General features: G+C 33.6%; 1 protein-coding gene across 1 annotated transcript in view; it reads left to right on the top strand.

The window, feature by feature from the left end:
- Positions 1-26,779, top strand: part of TMEM26 (transmembrane protein 26) — a 66,943-nt gene that overhangs the window by 34,073 nt on the left and 6,091 nt on the right. The window contains exons 3-5 of the mRNA XM_079137335.1: positions 8,576-8,689; positions 11,595-11,815; positions 26,083-26,159. Of these exons, the coding sequence (XP_078993461.1) occupies positions 8,576-8,689; positions 11,595-11,815; positions 26,083-26,159 (412 nt within the window). The remainder of the gene's footprint in view (positions 1-8,575; positions 8,690-11,594; positions 11,816-26,082; positions 26,160-26,779) is intronic.

A 26,779-nucleotide genomic window follows, 5' to 3' on the forward strand; every position in this document is an offset into this window, starting at 1 on the left:
ATGTTTTCCCTGATATGTGGGTGCTAACACACAATAAGGGAAAGTAGGGAGGGGAAGAATAGAAGTTCATTGGATTAGACAAAGGGAAACGAAGGACGGGAGAAGGGATGAAACAGGAAAGATAGTAGAATGAATCAGATGTGACTTTCCTATCCTTATATGAATACACGACCAGTGAAACTCCACATCATGTATAACCACAAAAATGGGATCCTAACTAGAATAAGTTAAACTCCATGTGTATATAATATTTCAACATATAGTCTACTGACATGCATACTAAAAAGAACAAAGAAAACCTTTCTTAGTAGCAGAACTATATGAAATTAGTTTCCTTCAGTAAAACTCCAAATAAAAATCAATTTATGATGATATTTTAAGAAGATATTCATTGTCAAAAGTAGCATAGAACAACAAAACTGTAAAAACGGCAAGTTGACTAGGCCCTCATTGAGTCACTGAATATTGTGGGGAGCCCAAAAATGTCAGAGACTCTGGAAAGAGCAGAGGTACAATTATGAGCAGACAGACACACTTCTTGTGCTTGTGTTGTTTAGAATTGCTGGGGCACAACAATGAAATGATACCAAATACATATACACATCCATATATGTAATTATCAATTTTGAAAATTCATGGAGTATAATTGAACAAAAAGCAAATTTGACTTGAGGGACATGAATATTTTCCTGTAGGAGTCTCATGTAGTTGTCATGGACTTGTAAAGAGAGAAATGGTAAAACTGGGGGAGAATTTCCAGCGGGACAAATGCTTGTGTGGGGAGCCTGAGTTAGGAAGGTACTTAAACTTTCTTCTTTCTCAGGAAGAGAGAACACTGTTGCAGGAGCACAGTAAGAAACAATGGCAAGCAACAGAACCCAAAACACAGGCCTGGCCCTGGATGTGCAGCATCCTGGAGTGTGCGATGGGCAAATACCCAGGAAGACCAGGATTGTGTCACAGTAGTTGCCTTAACATTGAATGTTAGCCCTAGCTGTGTCCTCAGCAGTGCAAACAGCATCATTTTATACAAGCAAGTCTTAGAGAGGTATAGTTGTGAGATCATGGTTTAAAAATGGAATTGACTATAAATTATTTGAAGAAACAGTCTTCTAGACTGTATTCTGAGTCCTCTTAAGCATAGGGTACCAATATGTAGCCCTGAGTAAACTTGCAGAGCTCAGACTAGGGTAGGCAGCAGCTAACTACATTTATGACCACACCACAATGTTGATTTCATTGGCACAACTCATAGCCAACCCCCCACCCCCATTTTAACAAATGGACATTGAGTTTCAGGGAAGGCAATAAATTTCCCAGGAGAAATGAAAGATAGGTGGCGGGAGTCATATTTGGGTCTACTAATAAGTTTGTGAAATTTCTACCAGATCATACCTAAGTGCAATAATTCTTCAAGGATCACAACTTGAAGAACAAACCTGAACCTCCTGAAATTAAAAAAAAAAAAAAAAAAAACTTTACAAATGCTAGCAGCCTTCATTCTTTCATTTGCTCAGTCTGTTCTTTTTCATAAATTCAGACATTTAAACATTGAGCATTTGCTTGCTATGCATGGGAAATTTAATAAGATACTGTGATGCCATGCAGGGGCAGAGAAGATGAAGTGGGGAGAGGGAAGGTATATGAAGACATATAGGGCTCAGGACCTGCCTTCAAAGACGTACATTAGGCAAGCTGGGTCTTCTGTATGCATGATTATAAGAGTCCAGCATGTGAAGATTAATATTAATTGCTGCCAGGCCCTGAAATATGTAGGATATTGATGGACAGATAAGTCCATCAGAAGGTCTTCCAAAAAAAAGAGTGTTTATTATTTGGGGAGACATTTGCTCTAAAGCCATTTCCAATCCTCTCTTCTCAGGTTAGGCCAAACTGAGAGAGCACAGAGCATGTGGTTCTGAACAGGGACCAGTGGTTTTTTTAAGAAGCCTTGATTGAATTGAATCTAATCAATTCCTGGGAACTTGATATGATTTCTTCTCACTTTCTCCGTTCTTCTTTATGTCCAATACATCTAACAAGGACAGATTAAAGTAAGGAGAACTTTCCCAGACTCTACCACTGGGCTTCAACTCAGCCTATCCTTTTTTTTTCTGTTTCACATACCCAGCACAATTGGGTCTAATGAGTTGCTCAGCTTGATAGGATGCAGTAGAGGAAGTGGAGATAAGACCAGATAATAGAGGCCTTAAATATTGAATTATGGAGTTTAGATTTTTTATACTAGATAATACAGAAAATCTTGAATGGTGAGGGGTGTGTGTGTGTGTGTGTGTGTGTGGTGTGTGTGTGTGTATTTGTGTGTTTGTGTAAATAATTTCCTAATTAGAAGAAATATGTTGAAGTGGAATCGAATTTTTTTCCAATTAGAGACATAAATCTTATGCTAGAAGATATTAAAGGTCATTGTTATTTTATTTTTAACCTTCCTTTGAGAGCTATTATATTCCATCTATTGTTTTCCCCAGATTATTTTGCGGTGGTAGTCTTAGGGAAGTTAATCTCAAAATTAATCTTAACAAGAGTCAACAAATAGTCCAGCTAACATTTGACTTGTCTAAACAAAAATTTACATATTTCAGCTGTCCCTCTGACCAGAATTCACTTCTTCCTCCATTTCACACAGGGAAATACTCTCTCCTGGTGTTTCCTTTGATATGTAAGGTCAAAGAGTTAATTGCGCTTTTTTTTTTTTAAGAGCATGCTCACATGGGCTTTTGATATTTCCCTGAAGCTCAGCCATCTTCCAAGTCAGATTTTAATAATATCTTGACCCATAACCTTTTGTTTCAAAATTGGTTTTGGCAGGAAATCAAAGGTGGGGGAGTATCTATATTAAATACTGATTTTTTTAAAAGACCTCTCTTCATGTTGCCCCTTCTCCCTTCCATTCTTCAGAAGTTGATGGAAGATATAACAAAAAGGGTTAAAAACCCTTTTAAAAATTCATCCTAAAATTGCCCCTTTCTTTATCATTATTTACTTCTCTGGATTATAATACTACAGTGTGGGTAACATTTCATCTCAGAAAATACAAGTGTGTCCTATTTAATAAAATATATTGACTTTCAATTTTGACTTTGAGATGTTCTATCAAGCAAGAGTCTATCTAAAATAAAATGCAATTTGAAGAAGTAAAACATTTGGGATGTTTATTAATTTTATCTTATAATAATACTAACAAAGTCCACCTGTTATTGAGTGCCCTCCTCTGCCAGGCAGTCTCACAGATGGTGCAGTATACCCCCTGGAGATCAAGGTGACTGGATGGGCTGCATAGTGTCCCTTCCAGATTCATTATTGAAGTCTTAAGGCCAAATTTAACAGATTTGGAGATTAATTTGGTAATTAAGGTTAAATGAAGTCATAAACATGAAGTCCTAATCCAATAAAATCAGTGGTCTTAAAGGAATAGCAAAGGGAGAGAGAGCTCTGCCAGCACAAGCACGGAGGAAAGGGTACTGGTGGACATGGAGAAGGCCTGTCTGCTGGCCAGGAAGAGAGCCCGCACCAGAACCCCACCATGTTGGAGCCCTGATCTTAGGCTCTTTGACTCCAAATTATGAGAAAACTCAGTTTCTGTTGCTTTGGTCATGCAGTCTATAGTATTTTGCACAGCAACCTACATTGACTGATGCAGGCAGGGACTGTTCCCATTTTGTGGATTAGAAAATAAGCTAAGATGTCCATGGCAAAACTGACATTTGAACCTGAGTGTGTCTGACAACAAAAGCCTGCTGTTTAGAGTCCCCTCTGAATTTTGAGGCAGAGAATGATGAATAGATAATTTAGATAGCTTTTTAAAAATTCCCAAATCTTTCAGCTGTTGTTTATATTTTTATTTTATAGTTTTAACATATACGAAACCAGAGAATTATTCTCATTCTTCATTCTTATCATCTGATTTTTGTGTACTAGCAGGGTATTATTATTTGAGCTCTCAATATTCCAGGTTAATGCTGAAAAATGTAGCCAATCTTCCTGAAATTGCAATGTTGAAAAAAATCTGAGATTTACGATTGCTATATTTGCTTTTTGTAGAACATATTAAATGCAAAATATCCCATGTTGTGCCTGAAACTAATTGGCAGTGTCCCATTAAGCCGTATTAAAATTAACATCTATTAATTGGATTAGAAATTCAGTGAGAATGACAGCTGCTAGTGCCTTTTACAGTTACTGTGTTTCTCTGTAATCCATATGGCAGAAATCACATAATGCTTTTTTTACCCCCCATGGAAATAAACACTTAAGATAAAAAGGTTGACATGATGGGTGTGTGCATTTGTTGTCCTTTCTTTCTTCTCTCTCTCTCTCTCCTCTTTTTTCTTTGTAGAAGCTGAACTATCTTGTTTTTCCATTTCACAGGTTTTCACCAGCCATATTTTTATATCTGATTAACATCGTTCCATCATTATGGCGCCTTGAAATGCATCATGAGACCCAGGTACTTCCTTTTGGAAATTGAAATATCCAGAGGCAAACTGCTTTCACAGTATGATCTGATTTATTTCATCAATGGCGCTTTTTCGAGAGACAAATTATCAAGAATGGAATAAATAAGAGACCATTTATAAAAGGAATGGACTCCGTGATCTGTCAAAAAAATTAAAATATTATTTCATTTAAAATTTAGGATTACACAATTAATTAACATTTGTGTCAGTGATTGTGTTCCTCAGACTCCTTCCCTTGCTCCACAACATGCTAGAATTCATATGGAAATTTGATTTTAACCCTGGAAGTTCCAGGCAGTTGCTGTTATGTTAGGGATATTTAGGTCGCAATAATGTGACATCCTGTAAAATGACATTCTTAGGAATTACAAAACAAAAACAAAATCCCCCCTTTATCTGTAATCTGCTATGTAAATACATTTGAATTTATAGGATCTTTTAAAAATTAAAGGAGATTAAAACATATTATAAGAGATTCCTTTTGGGGGGCTCCCTGGGCCGTCTTGGTGAAACGGAAAAGCTATTTCAGAGCCCTGACATTCAGGCTAAAGATGGGAAGTTGTGGGACCCTTACTGGGGAAAGGTGAGCTTACATGCATTAAAGTTCATTGACCTATAAAATAATCTGTGACTTCCAGTAAGAGTCACTAATCTTTGTATAGAGACTTTTTAATTGAGCTGCTTCCTATACGGACAACTCTAGTTAGCAGGCTTACACTGGGTTCAGTCACTTACGTTGATAGAGCTTTTGAGAAACTGAGGTGGCCAGTTAGCAAAGCCCTTCAGACTTGGACTTCACAATTCTAGTTACAGGACTGCTGTTACAAATGAATTGTAGATATTATCTAGCATTTTGGTAACTTCATTGATAAAATGGTTTAGTCAGAATCTCTAAGGATTTTTACCTGTACAGATTTCTTTGTTACAGGTGATCTTTTTATAGCATACTGAAGTCTCCAATATATAACCTTATCTAGTAAGGCTTGCTCCAAATTGTAGGCACATGAGAGGGGAATTTAGCTCTGTGGACTATCTTTGAAGAAATCTCCAAGCAAATACAAATAATGAAGCCCTAGAACAACCATTTTTCCTCCTAAAATCTTCTGGCTAAAAAAACATTAAAGTTATAAGCCATCTCTAGGTCTGTATCAAAAGTTATTTTTTTAAACCATGTATTGGTGGGTTCAAGTCATCATGGCTTTTTTGAAAAGTATCATAAGGAGTTAGGGGACTGTTTCAATCTCCTTACTACTTACTATTTCAAGGGGTATGGAAATAAGCTCTGGTGATTTAAATCAATTTTTTCCCTACATATCCAATTCTATGACATGGCTATCATCCACAATAACAATTCATTTTACCAAATGCTTTTATAATATAAATGCATTGCACAGTTAATTGATATACAGGTCAAATCCCATTACAACAAATAGCATGCAACCAAAAGCTCTCTTTTTAATAAAAAAAAAAGGATTTTGAGCCCCAGGCAGTACCTCTCTAATTTTCATATTACAAAAGAAATTGAACCGTTAGTAGTAATGGATTTGACACTGAGAATTAAAATGAATGCTCAGAGATTGAAATGGGCAGGGTGAGCTGGGATAGAGGTGGTAAAAGTGAGAGAGACAAAAATTATATATATATATATGCATATATAAATATATATATACATACATATACACATATATACAGAAAATATATTTCTATATATAATTTAAATACAATTCATATACATATGAATTCCATTTAAAGAAATAAGAAATGGCAGAATAAAGTAAGGTATAGCAAATCCCTTAGCTTACTCATTTAGGAAATTAGGAAATTCTGGTTATGATAATCACTTTTCTTTTTATAGCATCCTGTATTTCAGAGTGCTGTCAGATATATTTTCTCATTTATAGACTTAACAACTCCATTAGTTAGGCATGGTGCATATATTTTTATTTTATATGAGGATCTTGAGGATCAGAAAGTTTAAGAATTTCCTGAGGACACACAGTTTATCAACAGCAGTGCTGGGGCTTACAGCTTAATGGACACCCAGTCCATTAAACTCCACTGCCTTATATATATTCTATATTTTAAAGGAGTTTGCATCAAAATCATCTGAAGTTTACATGATGCAAAAGAGTAATTTAATTTCCTTTCATATTTTACCTTTTATTCTGCACCCTAAATGTTCTAACCTATGATTTGGCATTTACAAAACAGCTAACCTGTTTCATAAGGACATTTTCCCCTAGATGATCAATTTGGAACCTGGTGGAATGTATGGGAACAAAAAGGTTATGATGATTATGACCTTAACCATTAGTGAGTTTTGTTTATAAATTGGCATAATTAAAGTAATGGAAATGTTCTGGTCTTGACAGTGTCACAGTCTGGTTTGATGTAAAGAAATGCTTTTGAAATTATTAAGAATTTTAAAGATATTGCTTATGAAAAAGTAGCACCCAGTCATCTTTGTAATGTCACTTGTGCTATGGTTAATGTAAATAATGTCATCACAAAAGCAATATAAGTCAGTTTAGGCTTAAGGAGTCAAATCACTTGTTCATTGCTGTCTTTATGTAGTTATACTTAAAGAAAAGTCTCATCAATCTTTAACAGGATAATGTAAGTGGAGAAGAACTCATATAAGTCTGAACACCATAATATGGACTGTAAAGCTATTTGTTTCCAAGTTAGGTTATAATATACTAAAGGATGACTTTTTCCTTAAATAGTACATTTGTGGATTTTTAGTGATAAGGATGTCAAAAACATATTAAGTTTACCACTTTTAACATATAATTTGCTTTCATGCCTGCAAACAGAGTGGTCAAAATGTGTGTCCCACTCATCAGTAAGTTCTTAGCTAGAGTCACAAAACTACTCTGTAGTGAGGATTTGGGACTAAACTCAAAGATTTAATTTTTAAATTGCCTCTAATTTTTTCTTGGAACTTTAACTTCACACACACATACACAGAAAGTGTGCAAACGGCTGTATTTTTGCTCCTAGAGATATGGCACATGGCCATTTTTAAAAATTATTCTTTTTATTTCACCCATAGCAGTACTTACTTGGATGAAGTGCAGAAAAAAATAACTTCTTGGCAAGTCTTTTCTACTTTTTCAGGAAGAGCGTAGAAGAATCAATGAATATCCAGGATAATTAAGAAAGAAAGCATTTATAGCTTTTGTTTTTTTTATCCTTTTTAATAATTTCTCCATAAAAACAAATGTGTGATCATGGCCATGCAGTGGTGATAGTGGTAGTGGTATGTGTATGCAGGTTGTTCAAAAATATGTTAGAACTGCAGATGTTTAAAAAGTTCTTCAGCCTTTTTTAAAGCCTGTTTATAAAATATGCATGGGCCACAGCTATGTTTTCAAGTGCTCTTTCCTCTCTTATACACTTTTTCCATATCTTAATCTAACTAAGATTTCCAGCTTCTGCTGGATAAAAATCATGTGCATTTCAAAAAAAAAAAAAATCATGTGCATTTCACTTGCAGAAATTCACATGCAAAATGAAGGAGGAAAGAAAAATTCTATCACCAAATTTTCCATAAACTGAAACTTAGAATGTATGTAACACCAAACATACTTTTTTTGTTTTGTTTTTTGTTTTGTTTTTTTCTTTTTTTGATTAATAGAGCATTTGACAGGAAAGATGCAAAGTATTTGGGTTATGTATTTAAGCAGAATTGTATTTTAGCTAATGAGGTTTCTAGGTAAGAAATAAACTCAGAAAGTAAATGTTCTGACCAGGATTACACATGTTCTATTTTCATGGCTATTGGTTTGTATTATGCTTGTTACAGGGTTCAATAAAGAAATCCCAGGTATCAGTTCATAAGTTCAACCATTCTCCATGGTGACTCAGAGAGTCTGCATCCTCAAGGACCTCAAGACATGCAGTCACCCTCTTCTCACATTAACTGAAAAGGTGTTTCTATCTCAAGTCTGTATTCAGATATTAGTAAATGCTTTTGTGTTTTGTATAAACTTCACATATCTGCTTATGATATCTTGGATGGATTGAAGTCATTTTAAAATCTACCTTATTGCATTTGTTTTTTTGCATATCGACACCACCATGAACATTTTTAGCATTGCGATCTTCAATCTGAAGGACTGTCACAGAATATCACCAGAAGAGAAGACACTGATCACACCCTGATGTCTAAGGAGCAAATTAATGGAGTAGATGATATCATTCAGACGGTGAGAGCTTTCTCCACCATTTATGAAAGGATCTATCAAACACTTGGACTTCAAGGGTATCATAGGCTGGCTGTCCACTTCTCAGTTTATTCTTCCCTAAATATATTTGCCAACTTAATTGTTTGGTTCAGAAACTTCACAAAATAATTGCATGTTTTATATTTTCAAACGTTTTACATGCACCATTGGTGTATATTCATAAATATATAACCTACAGCATTAAGAGACAATTCAGATACTATATACATTGAAATATACAATATTAGATATTTTAATTATGTCATTCATCAATGTGTATTCTAATTCTACATTCAAAAATTTGTATTCTAATTTTACACATATAATTTTATAAAAAAAAATTTTCAGGGCCATTTAGGTTCACAATTAAATCAAGTGGAAGGTACAGAAATTTCACATTTGTCCCTTGTCCTCACATGTGCACAGCCTCCCCTACCATCCACATCATGCACCAGAGTAGTATATTGGTTAAAAAATTGATAAACCTACATGGGCACCTCATTATCACTAAAAGTCCATTGTTTACACCACGTTTCATTCTTGGAATTGTACATTCTGTGGGTTCAGACAAATTAATAATGACAGGTGTTCATCATTACAGTATTATATAGAGTATTTTAAATGTCCAAGAAGTCTTGTGCTCATTTATTCATCCTTCCCCTTTCCCCCAATTCCTGGCAACTACTAGTCGTTTTACTGTCTATTTAGTTTTACTTTTTCCATAATATTATGTAGGTGAAATCATCAAGTATATAGTGTTTTCAGACTTGATAGCTCATTTCTTTATAGTGCTGAATAATATTCCATTGTCCTCAGTTTACTCATCCATTTACTTACTGAACAATATCTTGGATCAGCATTTTGCAATTTCTTCATGTATAATGTGTGCATGTGTGTGTGTGTCCTCTAAATATTTTGTTAGATTTATATCAAAATATTTCATTTTGAGGAGGCTAATGCAAATGGTATTTCTTTTTTAATTACAAATTCTAATTCTTTATTAGTATATAGGAAAAAGATTGATTTTTGTACATCAACCTATATTTTTCAAGCTTGCTTATTAATTAGAGGAAATTTTTGGTCAATTCCTTGGGATTTTTTTTTACCTAGATAATTTTTTTTCTGTGAACACAAATAGTTTTATTTGTTCCTTACCTATCAGTATACCTTTTATTCTTTTTCTTGTCTTATTGAACTAGCTAGAACTTCTAGTCTATATATTTGCTTAGGTATTCATTAATAAAATAGAAAAGAGTTTTAGCCAAAATGGAATGACTTTCTTTTTCTTCAAATGTTTGATATTTGGCAAAGCCAGCATGACATATTTCAAAGCGGTTGTAAAACAGAGAATCAAGGAAAGGGCCCTTATCACTGAAAATAAGATAAGATATTGCTTTTGTCAGGAAGAATAGAATGAATTTGGGGTTTTAATTCTAATTCTAATTACAACTTATCTGTTACTTTGGATAAGTCATTTACTCTCTCTTTTTCAGTTTTTCATCTGACAATTAAAAAACTAATATCTCTCCTGTTAATGTGATTTATTTGTGAATTAAATAAGATAAATGTGAAATTTCATAGAAAAATATAAAAAAGTGTGCAAATGACCTTGCATGGTTTCAATCAGGTCAGAATCCGACTCTTGTTTTATCCTCCCTGTACTCGTTCATTTGATATCAACAAGTGATCAAGAGGGATAAGTGACTGCTGGGTGCGGAGGCACATGCCTATAATCCTAGCAGCCCAGGAGACCGGAGGCAGGAGTATCCTCAGCAAAAGTAAGGTGCTAAGCAACTCAGTAAGACCCTGTCTCTAAATAAAATACAAAATAGGGCTGCGGATGTGGCTCAGTGGTCAAGTATCCCTGAGTTCATTCACTGATATCCCCCAAAAAAGAGGGATAAATGACCACGAGGGGTAGATTTTGCACAAAAATAGTTAAGTCACTTGCATAAATAAGTTTAAATTATTATCATGTCTTCATGAGAACTAAGACCTAGTAGTCTTTAAAAACTTGTAACATATAAGGTTACGAATATATTTTAAATTTTCTTTAGAAGGTAAATGGGCAAGGGAGTACATAGAGAATGTATTAGTGGGATATAAATTTTTCTAGGTCTAAGAATAAGAGCAGACCAAAATTTGCTTGTTAGTTTAAGAATTATTGAATAATGCATTAAATATTCAGAATAAAAATAATAATAGCTAGTCTCTTTCTTTAGATAAAATGATAAACATTATTACATTATTTTTCTGTCTTGATATAATAGAGTTTAAGGCAATAATAAATGAAAGGGAAGACTATACCATGCTAAAAATATTCCCAGGTTAGTTCAGATTTTAAATCTATAAAATAAAACTATAGGACTCTTTTGGTGATTTTAATACAGAATTTATAAAATTTTGCTACCTATTATACTTTGTTATAGAGTATAATAAAATGAGCAATGATCTTTTAAACATTGTAAAATTGACTCTTTAAATATCATATGGTGCAATCTTACTCAGAAGTATAAGGTTTAAATTACTTGCTAGTTGTAGCCTCACCTTAAGACCCACGTTAGACATATACATACATATATATGTATATTTAGTATATATATACATATATAAGTATATTTACATATGTAAATATTTATATATATTTAATACATATTCATATACATATATATGTATATATACATATATATTTATATATGTATATATATACACACACATATATATATTTTAGTATTTAGTAGAAAGGAGTGTTACTTTGATCAGTAAGAGAAGGGTAACTCCTGAACACATCTACAAAAGCAAACTTAATTGAAAGCTGTAATGAAGACAGCATCTCTCTGCAAGATGGCAACTCATAATCCTTCTGTCTGACATTTCCGTTAAACAGGCCAAAGTTTTTGTAAATAACTTATCTACAGTATGTGAGACGGTTTGGACTTTGGGACTCCATCAGACATTCCTGTTAATGCTAATAATTGGAAGATGGCTTCTACCTATTGGAGGTACCATCACTCGAGACCAACTTTCAGAACTTCTCCTTATGTTTGTGGGAACAGCTGCTGACATACTGGAATTTACAAGTGAGACTCTGGGATTAAATAGTGTGAGGTAAGTCCTGCAGTGCTTCTTTTCAAGTTTGGGGCCATGCACCTCTTTTTTCTGTTATTTGTATTTCATATGAATAAGAATTTAGTACTTCATATGTTCAATGTTAGGATAATAGAATTTGTAGCTATTTAGATACATACTAGGAACCGATATGATGTTTATAGTATTAATACTACTACTCCTACTACATAAAGGAGACTTCTACTAGAAAAAGGGATGCACAATGTGCCTGTGGATGAGAACAGAAAAGCTGTGCATGCTTGTATGACTGTAGGTCAGGTGGGGACATTTTGTGGCAAAATCTTCTGGAGTAGGAAAATCATCCCTTGTTCCTCTTTTACATTACCAAGTATCAGGAGCTGATTGTAAAATCCTCTTCTGGAGCACAGTGTAGCTGTAATTCCAAAAGACGTAGAGAAATCTCTCTCTTCTTCAGTTGAAGAATTTACATTCCCTGGTGTGGATGTAGAACGAGACAGATGAAGTTTTATTTTACAAAATTTTATTTTTAGTCAGTTTTGTTCAAAGCGCCCAAAGGCTTTCTGGTGTAGATGCCTATAAATTAAAACTTATTGAGTTGGTACTTTTATTTTTGCCACAAGCAAATAAACTCAGAATCCATGATCACATCTGTTTATGGAACTACTTTCTTCCCATTAGGGATTTAAGTCTCAGTGCCTGAATGTACTTTAAGCTTGGGTTGTTTTGCACTGTGCTATAAAAATAAATTGGAATGAGGCTGGCTTTTAATGCTACAGTTTACTTTATGCTGTGTTTTTCAAACAACGAAACATAAAGCTGAGCAAAATATACTCACTTATTGAATAAACTTAATATCTCAATTATAGTACAAATTATATTTATAACCATAGGTTATCTTTAAAGATCATTTCTTTTTTCACTTATACTAATTTTTCTTTTAGCTTATTAAGTTGACATATTCTTTTTAAAAGAATCAAATCTAAATTGATCCATTGTCTCACGGTGTTTAATTTTGTAGTTTTAATGCCTTATAATTGGTCTGTGATTTACACTGTATAAATTATTTTCAAATAGTTTAATGATAATTATAATACAATGTGAGTCTAAGAGTAAAGTGAGGATATCATGACAAGTCACATAAAAATAATAAATATCTATAGTGACAGGGACATGACAATACAAGGAAAACAAACTATACCTCTCTAGAAATAAATATATACATGCTAAACATCTAGGGAGATGGGGTGATATGCTTTATGGGCCACTCATAAAAATGTGAGAAATACCAAACTGAGTTATCTTAATAGACTCTTTATTAGTTCCATCCAGAAATGACATCAATGAGCAATTTATAGATCTGTAGTTGCCAATAAATGTTGACTATTAAATACATTTATTTAATTGCCCAGCCCCCCAAAACCCAAAACCAAAAACACATCTTTTGAAAAATCACAAGACCTTTTCTCACCCACAATGGATTTGTTGTGTAACATGTGCCAGGCAAGGTGCTAGGCAGAGAATGGGGAGCACACAGTGACCTTGAGGTAAGTGCTGCATAAAGGGCACTCGGTTCCACTAAAACAAGGCTATTTCAACTCAGTGAGGATTTAGGTAGCATGTGATATTTCAGGACAGTTTAAATCCCGCAGTTTCTTTTGCTGCCTATGTAGCAATCTGAATACTTCACGAATATTTCACGAGTATTTTTAAAATTTTAAATGTATCATATTCCAAAAAAATTATATCTGCAGGTTCCCTAATGACAGATAGAAAATATTTTAAAATGCATATGTAGTGAACATATACAGGTTTTTTTGTCTGATCATATTTTCCCCTAAACAATACAGTGCAGCAACTATTTACACAGCATTTACTTTGTATTAGGTATTATAAGTACTCCAGAGATGATTTAAAGTTTAGGGGCTAGCGTACATGTATTGTCTGCAAATACGATATCATTTTATGTAAGTTTTTGAGTATTTGAGCATCTGTGAATTTTAGTATGGGTGGGGAGTTCTGGAACCAATTCCCTGTAGATACTGAGGGGTGAGTTTATGTCCTGGTTTGTATGGTCCGTTTTAAAAATTTGTTTCTAGTTTTTATTTTCTCAATTTAAGTCACTTTTATTTTTACTATAACTGCATTGTGTTAATGGCCTTTTGTAATCTCTATTCCACTGCTATGTACATCCATTACTCAAATGTCCCCTGCACACAAATGCAATCCTAAAATGTATCTAGAATTTTTTCCTGTCTCCTAAAAGCCAGCTTCCAAGGTCTGATTTACTGTCTCAGGTCCTACCCTTACTGTAAGAATTGACACTGCAAAATATTTGTCTTTCAAAGGAAATCTTTAATCCTTTCCCACTGGGACATAGCCTTCTCTCTTTGTGTTCCACATTATAATCATGAAGAATAAACTTAATATTTAAATAAAAGATATTTATAATAAATTGGTTACTTCATGTGATCTGTTCAGCATTGCCTATTATTACATTTTATTTTCTTTTTTATTTTATTCTATATTTGGGCTGACATATTTAGGAGAAAACCTACAATACAATGATGTCTACATCACAAAATTCTCTATTTTTTAAATTTTTTTTGAAAAAGGGTCTCACTGTTTGGCTGAGGTGGTCCTGGAACTCACAAGTAGTTGGGATCATAGGAATGCACCACCATGCCCCACCTAAATCTCTTTCCTATATTCTAGATACTTCAAATACTATTTTTGAAGATTAAAATCAATTTACTCCTTTGGCACAACTGAAGTTCATATGCCTAATTTTATGAATTTACTTAGGTGTCTAAATCCTAGCATTCTACATTTTTTTCCTAACAGCTTTATGGAATCAGAGTTTAAATACCAAAAAGCTCCATTATTTTAATTCTAAAGTCCAATGATGTTTCTCAAATTATAAATTTGTAACACCATAACTATAATCCAGATTGAGAATATTCTCTTTACTCCAAAAAATATTGCAGCTATTTGTCATCAATTTTCACTTCTGCCACCTACCATAAGTAACTACTGACCTACTTTCTGACTGGATAGATCTTTCTGTTTTAGACATTGCATGTAAATGGAATTATAAAATAAGTATTCTTTTGTGTCTGTTTTTTTTTCATATAGCATAATGTTTTGGGGTTCATCCATGTTAATGTGTCTAGCTCCTTTTTTAATTGTTGAATAGTATTCCATTGAATGCATGTGCCACATTCGTTTGTCTGTTTAGTATATACATATGTGCATTGCTTATAGTTTTATGCTATTAAAAGTGGTGTTGCTTTGAGCCTTCACTTACAACTTTTCCATATGTTTTCTTTTCTCTCTGGTAATTAGCTAGAAGTAAAAGGGCTAATTTTATTTTAAGTATATATTTAACTTTTTAAGAAACTGCCAGAGTGTTTCTAAAGTAACTTTACCATTTTATATTCCCAACCAGCAATGAACGATAGTTCCATTTTCTCCATAATCTTGGTCAGACTTGCCTTTTCTAGTAGTCATTGTGTGGGTATAGAGTGAGAGCACAGTGCAACTTTAATTTGTATTTAACAATAAACTTTGTTCAGCATCTTTGTGTATGCTTATTAGCTATTCATGTATCTTTGGTGAAGTGCCTATTCAGATTTTTGCCCACTTAATTTGGTGGCAGGGTGTGGGCTGGGAATCAAATCAGGAGTGTTTAGCCACTAAACAACATTCCTAGACCTTTTTATTTTTTATTTTGAGACAGGGTCTCACTATGTTGCTGAGGCTGGTTTTGAAGTTGTGATCCTTCTGCCTTCGCCCCCCCATTGCTGGGATTACAAATGTGTGCCACCATGCCTGGCAAATGTTTGCCCACTTAAATTGGATTATTTTATTATTGGGTTGTAAGAGTTCTTAAGTATATTCTAGATAGAACTCCTTTAACAGTTATATAAATGCAATACCCATTACTCGACTTGTTTTTACAATGTTATCTTGTGAAGAACACAGTTTTAAAATTTTGATGAAATCGAAAACTATCAATGTTTTCTGTATGATGCTTCTTGGTGTCATATCTAAGAAATGACATTAGAAATTAAAAATCACAAATTAGAAATATCTTTTCTTCAGTTTTTTTTAATGAAACTTTTTAGTTCTTACATTTACTTTTACTGTCCATTTTGACTTTATTTTTGCTTATAACGTAAGGTAAGTTTCCAACTTCTTTTTTAAAATTTTTGGCTTTGTCCCAGCCCTGTTTGTTGCCCCAGCTGAGACTAATTGTTCAAACAATATATTCTTTTAAAATATTCTTTTCCTATCAAGTTGCCTTGGCATCTTGGTCAAAAATCAATTGACCACAGATGTTTAGTGATTTTGTCTGGACTTTTTATTGTGTCCAATTGAACTATGTGTTTGTCATTATACCAAAGCAGTACTATCATGGTTACTGCAGCTTTATTGTCACTTTTGAAATGAGATACTGTAACTCCTCCAACATTTCTTTTTATAAAAAATTCTATTTAGCTATTATAGGTCCTTTGCATTTCCTTAAAATTGTCATGATTACCTTATTAAGTTCTACCCAAAATAAACAAAATAAAAAGAAAACTTTGTTGTCTTCCTAGGAACTAACTAAATATGAGGATAAGTTTGGGAATAGTTGGTATCTTATAAATATTAAGTATTGCAGTTGAAACAACTCATTTTTGCGTAAAGATGGTCCCTAATTTGTCTTAGGAACATCTTGCTGTTTTCAATGCACAAGTCTCACACTGCTTTTCCAAAATGATTTTTCCTAAATATTTTTATTTTTTAATGCTTTTACTAACATAATCACTTTTCGTTTCATTTTCATATTTTCATTGCTATATAGAAACACTATTTATTTTGTATGATGACTTTGTACCCAGTAACTCTGCTAAACTTGCTTATTTGTCTATTCCTTAATGTGTCCTACATATAAGATCATTTCTCAATAAGGACCGTTTTTATTTTTTTCTAATCTATATTCCTTTAATTTCTTTTTCTTGGAGTAGCACACTGCTAGAACATTTTTTCCATGTGTAAAGAAGTAATAAGAGTGAACATTTCAATCTCAAGAGATTAATGGTTTGTCTATTAAGGATAATGTGAGTTTTAAGTTGTACATAGATGCTCTTTATCAACTTGAGTAAATTTCCTTTTATATTTGTATTATTGGAAGTATTTTTCCCTTATGGTGTTGAATTTTGTTAAATCCCTTTTCTGCCTTTTTTTTAGATGATTATATATTAGTTGTCCTTTATTCTATAAAATTATATAACATTAATTGATTTTTAGATGTTAAAGCAATCTTGGTGTATTGGTATAAATTCTACTTAGTTATATTGTATACTCTTTTTTATCTGTTCCTAGAGGATTCAGTTTGCTAACATTTTCTTAATTAAATTGATATAATTTCTTATATCTGCTCATGAGAAATATTGATCTGTACTATTTTTTTTCCTAACATCTTTTTCTGTCTTTGGTATCAAGGTTATACTGACTATAAATACCCAAGGAAGCATCTCCTCCTTCTTTATTTTCTGAAAAATTTTGTGCATCATTGTTGCCATTTCTTCTTAAGTATTCGCCTAGGAAGCCATCAGGACGAAGGTTCTTCTTTATGGGAAGATTTTTTTTTTTAATTGCCAAGTCAATCATTCTTATAGGTATACTTATATAATCTACTTCTTCAGTTAGTTTTGGTTTTATTTTTCTTTCTAGATTTTCAATTTCATTTTTTTCTAATTTTTGGCATAAAATTATCCATAATATTTACTTACATTTTAAAGTCTATGCAGTCAATTGTGATACCCTCTTTTTCATTCCTAGGTTTGGCAATTTGTCATTCTCTGCCATTTTCCTAACAGGGAGTTGTTTACTTGTTTGTTTGTTTGGTTTCATTGTATTTATTGATTTTGTCAACCTTTGAAAACAACCAGTTTTGGGTTTTATTGATTTTCTCTATTATTTTATTTTTCATTTCAATCATTTCTGCTCTGTTGTTTAATTTTGTCCTATCTATGCTCGTTTTGGATTTAATTTGTTCTTCTTTATTCTAGTTTCTAAATATGGAATCTTTGACTATTGATCTGAGACCCTCCTTCTTTCCTCATAAGCATCCAAAGCAATGAATTACCCTCTAAGCACTGCTTTCCCAGTATATTATAAATTTTGACATGAATTCTTTTATTTAATATAATTCAAAATAGCTTACAATTTGTCCTTTTATTTCTTCTTGGACTCATGGGTATTTACTTATAAGAGAGACATTTAATTTCAAATATATGGATAGTTTCCAAATTTCTTGTTTAAAAATTTTATTTTTATCATAGTCTGTGAATATAATTTAAAATGACTCACTATCATTTTTAAATTTACTGAGACTTCTTTTTTGGTCTAGGATACAGCCTACCCCCGAGAATGTTCTGCACGTGCTTGAGAAGAATGTGTATTTTCTTGTTTAAACTTTATCATAGGTTAGTACTAACTTTAGTTCCAGCAAAGCACACCAGTATTTATCCATAGCTTCATTTGCTTACTTACTCATAGCTCCATTTCATCTCCCTTCTTTTTGCTATTATGGTTGTACATATGTTTTTGTATGCTGTAAACCAAACAATATAGTTCTTCATTATTATTCTTTACCATTCTTTGTGTTTTTTAAATGAAATTAAGAGAATAAATGATTTATATCATTGTATAATATTTCATATGTCTTTGTTTACTCCTACATTTTCCATTTTTATACTCTTCAGTCCTCAGGTGAACTTAAATTACTGTCTAATGTAATTCCTTTCAGCCTGATGGACTTTATTTAGCATTTTTCTAAGGCAAATCCACTAACATCACACTCTCCTGTCTTTCTTTACATGGAAATGCATTTATTTTGTCTTGATGCTTGAAGAATAAATACTTTTGTTGTAGATGAAATTCTTGGTTTATCGTTTTACTTTTCTTCCAGGATTTATATACATTATCCCATTGTCTTCTGATCTTCATTATTTCCTATTAGATATTAATCGTTAGTTATTTTGTTGGTATTCTGCACATGATGAATAAAGTTTCTCTTCACTGTTTTCAAGGTTCCTCTCTCTGTTTTTAAGTAGTTTGAATGGGCTGTGTCCAGGTATATATCTCTTTGTTTTTTATCTTTATAAGATTTTGTTGAAGTTAGATCTGTGAATTATTTTCTTTCTCAGAAATTTTAGCCATTGTATCTCTAAATAAATAACTTCCTTGCTCTTTCTCCTGGGAATCCTATTAAAAATGTGCATGCTTGACTATGTTCCATAGATTGATTTTTCTTCAATCTGTTTTACTTGCTGAACTTCAGATTTAATAGTTTCTATTGATTTATCTCCCAGATCACTGGTTGTATCTTTTTCCATCTCTAATCTAGATGTAGAGTAAAAATATCAGAGTCTGTCTAGCAAATTTTTCACTTCAATTTATATATTTTCAACTCTAAAGCTTGTCTTTTAATAATTTTATATTGTTTCTATTTCATTATTTAGATTAAGTCATTGCCATCAGATATTTCTTTGATTTATAAAACATAATTTTCTTTCATTCTTTCAAATATCCATATTGTCTGTTTTGATGTCTTTTTCTGCTGAGTTTAATATCTAAGCCCTGTTAGGGTCAGTTTCTACTGACTGTCCCTCCTCCGCACGAAGTAACAGTAGGCCCCACATTTCTGCTTTATGCATTTCATGTACTTTCTTTGTTGAACATCTTTCAAACTTCCCCATCATCACCTCAGGTTTCTTCTTTTGTTGCTTTAGCTTACCTAATTCTAGGAATCTAGCTCTCCTTAGGTTACAACCGCTAATGTCTCAGGTTTTTAAAATTCTTAGTACTATTTTTGGCTTAGCATCCCAGTGGCCACACTTATTACCAAATAGGTTGCGTTTAGTTGGTAATTTGGGCAGAGATTGTCATCAAATACTGATCCCTTATGATTTCTACCCTCTGATCTGTGTATTGATTGAGTAGCAATTTAAGGTTCAGGAAGTTTTCAGGTTTACTTAATCTTTTAATTTAAACTAGATCCTGTTGGGGCTTCTTTGCACATACCTGCAATTTCTTAGTTGACATCCAGGAAGGAGAACTTATCTAGCCTTTTTCTAGTTCTCTCACTTTTAGGATCTCTCCTTTACATTTAAAGTTAGTTCATCACTCAGCTGTTACATAGAGAGATCCACCCATGGAGCAGAAGTGACCACAGGGGTTCATAACAAGTTCTTTGTAACCCTGCAGGATGGATTTCAAACCCTGCACATAGTAGCAGGAAGGAGTTTATTAGCAGGGAAAGGAAAAATGAAAAAAAGGCACTGTCAAGGGAGAAAGAGTGGGTCCTCTCAGAGAGGAGAGGGTCAATTTGACCCCTCATCATCCAGTTTTATTTTGGGTTCTCAGGGAAATTTCCAGAGTCTTACCCAGGTCCACTTCCTGTCGTTTCACTCACAGCAGGATTGCATCAGACTTCCAAGTCCCCACTGTGCATGGTCTAACACCATGCAGGGGAAATTTTACTATTATAATGACATGCTAAAGATCTAAAGGCAACCCAGGGTTACTTTGGTTTGGGCTGACTGGTTCTAATTGGAACTTGTTCTTATGGATTTTCTGGTTGGTGGGCTTTGCTTCTGATTATTCTCTCTTCCTGAGTCCTGAAATCTGGTCTGCATAAAGGTCACAAAAGTCCCTGCTTCATGGTAACTTGTATTTATTTTTATTGGCAGGGAGGAACATTTGAGCCTGCATTTCTTCTAAAAGATAAAAGGTTGTTTGCTGAGAAATGCACCATATCCTATTGATTTAGGTGAGGGCAGGGCCAGATTGGCCTTAGGTAAATTGACTTCTTAAAAAAAAAAAGCATGTGGGCTTCAGCACAGTAGACCCAGTCTATAGAATTTCCTCCTAACCTCGTGTTCCCACCGCTCACATCTGTCTGCTACCTGTCAATCCCAACTGAGATTGCAACCTCAAAATAGAAGCTTTGGGTTTTCCTTCCATCTCCAACCAAGTTTGTTACTTATATTGACCACACCTCTGAGTGTGAGATTTCATACTTCTTTCCAAACCTCAGGCCACAAGGGGCCTCTGAATTTCATCGCCAAGTCCTTTCTGGTAAAACTACCATTCCTACTGATCAAGATGGTCTTAACATGTTCACAACTTGAATAAACTTTGTGAGCTTTTATTGCCTCTAGGCCAGGGCTTCCTTTTTCCTAGAGCTTTTATTTAAAAAAAGGAAGGAAGGAAGGAAGGAAGGAAGGAAAGAAGGAAGGAAGGGAGGGAGGGAGGGAGGGAGGGAGGGAGGGAAAAGAAATTGTAAATCCATTCTCCATCCCTTTAAGACGTAAATCTTCTCCCAGAATCTTGCCAGTTGAAAAGCCAAGAATGTCTTTTTTCAAGGATTTAGGAGCCAGGTCTTTAAAATGCAATAATACACATAGTAAATGTGAAGAATATCATGAAGATAGATTCTAGTCTATGCACAACTTTAATAAATGCCAATTAGCAAACAGAATGATCTGATCTCATTGACCAACCTCCACCCTGAGGTCCTTTAACTTTTCCACTAGCTCACCCCAGTGCCTTGAAAACTTCTACCTTTTGTTTCAGCAGAGTTGTGTTTGGTTTCAACAGAGTTGTGTTCAGTCTATCTCCCTCTTTGCAAGAGTATTGAATTAATTCTTCCTATTAAATTCTGTCCAGTGCAATTCTTTTTAACACAGTCAAGCTGAAGATATGACAATGTCTATGAGCAAGAATGCTGCAGATTCTCCCTGCTCTTTACCTGAAGCTGGACAGCTTTTCATGAATAAATGTTAATCAATTTGTTGTTTGGCTCTGTTTGGTTTCCAGAGCCTGGAATTTGTCTGATGTTATACTTATTTGTTGGGGGAAGGATTTACTGACCTTTTGATTTTGCTGTAGCCACCTTCCAACATTGTCACAAATTTGAATTCCAACCTCATTGCCAGAAAGCATTTTATTAGTCTTTCATACACCTGGAAATCATTGTGCAATTTTTTGCTGAATATGAATCATTTATTAAAAAAAGAAAAATGTATTCCCATAACATTCCTAGTATTTCATTGTATTTTACTACACAAAGGAGAATCTTACTATATCTTTACTGTATTTTCTCTTAATTTCTCTTTATTTTGTTTGATGAAAAATTTCTTCCAAGAAAATTTACACTTTTCACTTAGTTTACACTTAGTAAAATTTACACTTAGTTTACACTTTTCTTTCTTTCTCCTTTTCCCATGTATTCATTTTTTACACTCTTAATATGTTTGTCAAATGACTTTTAAAAAGTTTAGCTGAATTTTCTTCACTGATTATTATTGTTTACCAGAACATTTATATTTCCAGAAAGAGTTAAGCAAGTTGGCAAAATATGACTTTAGTTTTAATTTTCAGCCCAGGTTGAGGTGCTGATCCACCAAATGCCAGTCTTTTATCCTCCCAAGTAGGAAAATGGTACATGAATAATTACACTTCTCAAGATCTTTTGTCTTTTTATGAATTAAGTCCATTGCCTGCCATGCTCCTCGGTTGACATGCATGAAGGTGAATTATACACAAGGAATGGTGGTGGATAAACCCACCCCCAAATTCCTCTATAAATCTTGACTTTTCCCACTTAAGCTCAGTGATTTATTTTCATTCCAACATTTAACCTTCCTGAGTATTTTACTGTTTGATCCAATAATTCTTATGTATCTGCTTTAAAATTTTTCTGACCTACTTTTAGAATGTTATTTTTGATAATTTTACCAATACTTACATTCTTCCATATTTTATATGTGAATAGACACACACATATATATAAATAAACATTCATTATTGTAAAGCTATGGCAAGGATAGGCTATAATTTGTCCCTATTTCCTAAGAGGATAAAATTGAGAAATGAAGAATTTAAGAAGCATGTTAATATCATCATCATCATCATCATCAGTAATAAAAATAATAAGAATAATAATAACAAGGTAATATCTATTTGTCACTTGCTGTATGCCAAGAAGTGTTTTAAGGGTGTTACTTTAATGAGTTTTTAGCATTTAAGGTAGCATTGTGAAGCCGAGACTTCAATTATCACCATTTTGTAAGCAAAAAGAATGTTAGACAGTCTCAAGATTACCTGTAATAAAATAAAACTGACTTGTATGGTTCTCCCACGCTTAACCTGTGTTGGGTATTGTTTCAAGATCTTTATATTTTTAACATATTAAAATAATACAGTTAAAATTATCAAATAAAATCCAATAGCTATTGTTATGGTCATCCTCATAGTGCAGATGGCTAAAATAAAGCATGCAGATGCTAAACTACTTTTTTATATTCATATAGCTGGTAAGTGATCAGTCTGGGTTTAGAGCCCCTCGCCCTATTTCTCTAGAGAGAGTGGGAGCTGGTATTTAAATTCTGGTCACTTTGAACCAGAGTCTTTGCATTACCACCACATTCAACTGCCTTGCAGACAAACTGCACATGTGTTTTTATTAGAATTACTGAGTTTGGGATTATGAAAGAATTCAGAAGTGACCATCTTAGGAAAAAATCTATTTTGCATCTATTGAAAATCCTCTCCAAAATATTAACAAGTTTTTCTGTAGGCTTTATTTGAAAAATTCTAATACAAGATATACTAACTCAAGTAGAAAGTTACTCTGGTTTGAGTTAATATTATTGGAAAGTACTTTCCTCTGTCGTGATGAAATTTGGACTCCTACAGATGCAACCATAATCCTTTGAGCCTGAATTGTCCCTCTGAAGTAACAGATATGTTTACTTTCTTTTCCCCATTACAGCCCTTTAGACGTATTAAATAAAGCTTTTTTTAAAAAAATCTTCTATGGTTTCCAGTTTCTTGAGAGACCTACATCTAGCACAGTTCCGAGTTTCCTTCCCATAGTACTTTCTCCCCTTGGGAACAAATAAATTTACAAATGGTCTGCCTGTACCATGAAGCATAATACATACTATTTCAGGTGTGTTCTGAGTATTATAGGAGAGAGCAGGGCTAAAACTTTCCATTTCATTCCTGGAAATAGCATAAGTAATAGTAGAAATTTTCTGTTCTTAATTATTATAACCATGTTACTGTAGACAATTTACCTTGATTCTCTATGCCTCAGTTTCCTACTTAGTCAAATAAGAATGATAATTATGCCTACTTTGTTGAGTTGGTATGAGAATCATGTATGATCGTGGAGTTAAACATTTAGAAAACTGCCTAGTACATAAGTTTAAGACTGGAAACTGAAGGTAACATTACTTTAAAATTCAGGCACTTATTTTGTACAGCCTTGACATTATAAAGAGAGAAATATGATGTCCACATTTCAAAGGCACTTTCATTTAAAATTCTAGGTTTTATGTTTCTTGTGAACTGACCAAATGCATTTGATTTTGGAAAATCTTATATCATTTCACACTGTGGATTTATAATTAGATAATAGTAAGGAAAAATCCTTGAGCCTTTTTCAAAGCTGGTTCTGAAATTTCTTCTATCCCCTTCCTTCCTAATTTAGGTTTATCCAGTTCAATATTTTGGAACCCTGACTGTGTCTTCCAGGTTCCTGATTTTCTGCCCAAGATCCATGTCACGTGTACCTGTGAGAAGACTTCCTCCCATCAGTATCATCAACCAGGCCATTGATGGAATGTGAAGTAGAATAGAATCAGAGAAAGAGCCTGCACCACTCATCAGAGGACTCCTATGGAGTCATTTACATAGTTAGGAATCAACCTAGCAGTACTCACACCCAGGACGTTTCTTAATTTTGTTCATAAGGACAGTTTGGGAGACTTTTTGCAAGAGGCTTGTTTAATTCCAAATGCCTATCATCAATTTATGTAGCATCACCGGCTTATTCTATTTTTAAAAAGGAAGCAGATGAAATAAGCTTAGTGGAGTGCAACTGTTCTCAGAGAACCTGTGCTGATTCTGAGTAATTACTGTCTTCTTCTATAAGGGCTCTCAGAAATCTTTTGAAGAATCACTTATATAATCTAACTAGGCATTAATAGTAACGGCCTTTTGTATTTTAAGATACATTTCTGTTTCTTTTTGGAAGTTGAGACTTTTTTTTCCTGTCACCAACCTTGTCTCCACCATTAACTGCCAAGACAGATAATGATGGCTTAGAAAATCTCATTTACAAATTCATAGTTTTGAGATTCAATTTTTCAGGGTCTCAATATTCAAAGCATTTACAGATATCCCTCACTATCACCCCATTTAGTTTGGTTCCAATTACTCTTCCCTGATGCTTTTCTAGCCCTCTCCAGTTGAAAGTCCCTCTTGACAAAAAATGGAAACAAAATCTGCTGTTCGTCACTGACCTCAAGTTGGTAACTTCCTTTGCATTCTTGCTAAAAATAAATGTGACTTTGGTACTTCTCTAATAGTCTTTTCATTTCTCATATACCTATTCTTTCTGACTTTAGTCTTCCAGACCATTCTCTTAGGTCTAATGTATCTGTATATTGGCCCAAGTACTGACATTTGTGTATATTGAATGATTTCTTCAATAAATATATGTTGAGTCCTGACCTGGGGAGCTGCTCAGCAATAGAGTGCTTCCTTAGCAACATGAAGCCTTGGGTGTGATTGTGTGTGTGCGTACCTATATCTATATATCTATCTCTATAGCCCGTTACTTTCCAGGCACTATTATAGACACTGAGAATACATTGGTGCATGAAATGGACATATTCCTTGTCTTAGAGTCCCATATCTGGTATAAATCTTTATTTACCAAATTTATCTCCTCAATTTTTTTCCACCTAAGGACACTTTTCTTTAACATGCTCAGCTTTTTAATATTAAGCATCATCTTACCCTTTTGGGAGACATTTTTCAATTACAGTGTTGGAATCTTGAAAGAATCATCAGTGTCTCCCCCTGAAATTTCTTGAAGTCAGACCTCTCAACATCCATATCAAAATCACACATTTTCCCCTCACATTTCTCTTCCACAGTGTTTCCATTCTTTTGTAAAGCTGAAGAGCGATGTAGAAACAAGTGGTTTTGTCATAATTCATGCTTATGCTGAGTGTAAGTTTTAGATTTTTTATGTCTCATTTCTTTTTCATTATTCCTTTATGCATGGATTTTTTTCATGGATTTATTATATCGCCTAGATATTTTGCCAAGTCATAAGAGGTTTATTAAGAATAGATTCAAATGTGGGTTAAGAAGCTTTCTCTCTTCTGCATGTGATCATACTTTTATTACTAATTTAAAATTTTGTTGCATTCTAGGAATAACCCTGCACTAGTCTGTGTCATTCTTGTTATATGGACATGGAGTATGTTGCAGTTTCCACTTGACCTGGCAGGTAAATGTCTTGAAAATTGTGCAAAGAAACAGCAAATTAAAACTCTTGATTACAATCAATGCTAATGCTAATGAGGCAATTGAGAGAATTATCATTTTGACATCCCAGAGTTAGTTCCAGTTCAGCTTGGGAGGAAAGTAGATGGGTAGATGAAAATTCAGGAAAGCTATGAGTGGATCCACTTTGGTGTATAAAGAGCTAAAGATAGTTCAGTGGATAATCACACAACTTAATATTCACTAAAATAATAGTTTCACCATTTATGATCTGTAAAACTTGCTGAAAATTTGTTAGCATGTCTGTGCCTCAGTTTCTTCAACCATGAAATAGGATAATAATTATGGTAGGTGGGGTCGATGGGTTTTGTGATGAAGATAAAGTTTGTAAAGTGTTTAGCAAATTGCTAGCATAAAAGTAGTATCTCTTTGATATTTGTAAGGATTAGTTTTGTTCCTTTGTCAGAGCCATGTGTTAGGAGAATAATAGAAGTTTCAGGGCCACAAACGGAAAATTAAAATTTTTCTCCATGGTAGCCCTTGTAATGCCATTTAATTTTACTTTAATAAAGATATAGACCTTAAAGACATGATAAGAAGTAAACTCTTTCCTGGGAAGTTCAT

Source organism: Sciurus vulgaris (genome assembly GCF_902686455.1).
Source record: "Sciurus vulgaris genome assembly, chromosome: 4".
In the NCBI taxonomy this organism is placed as follows: domain Eukaryota; kingdom Metazoa; phylum Chordata; class Mammalia; order Rodentia; family Sciuridae; genus Sciurus; species Sciurus vulgaris.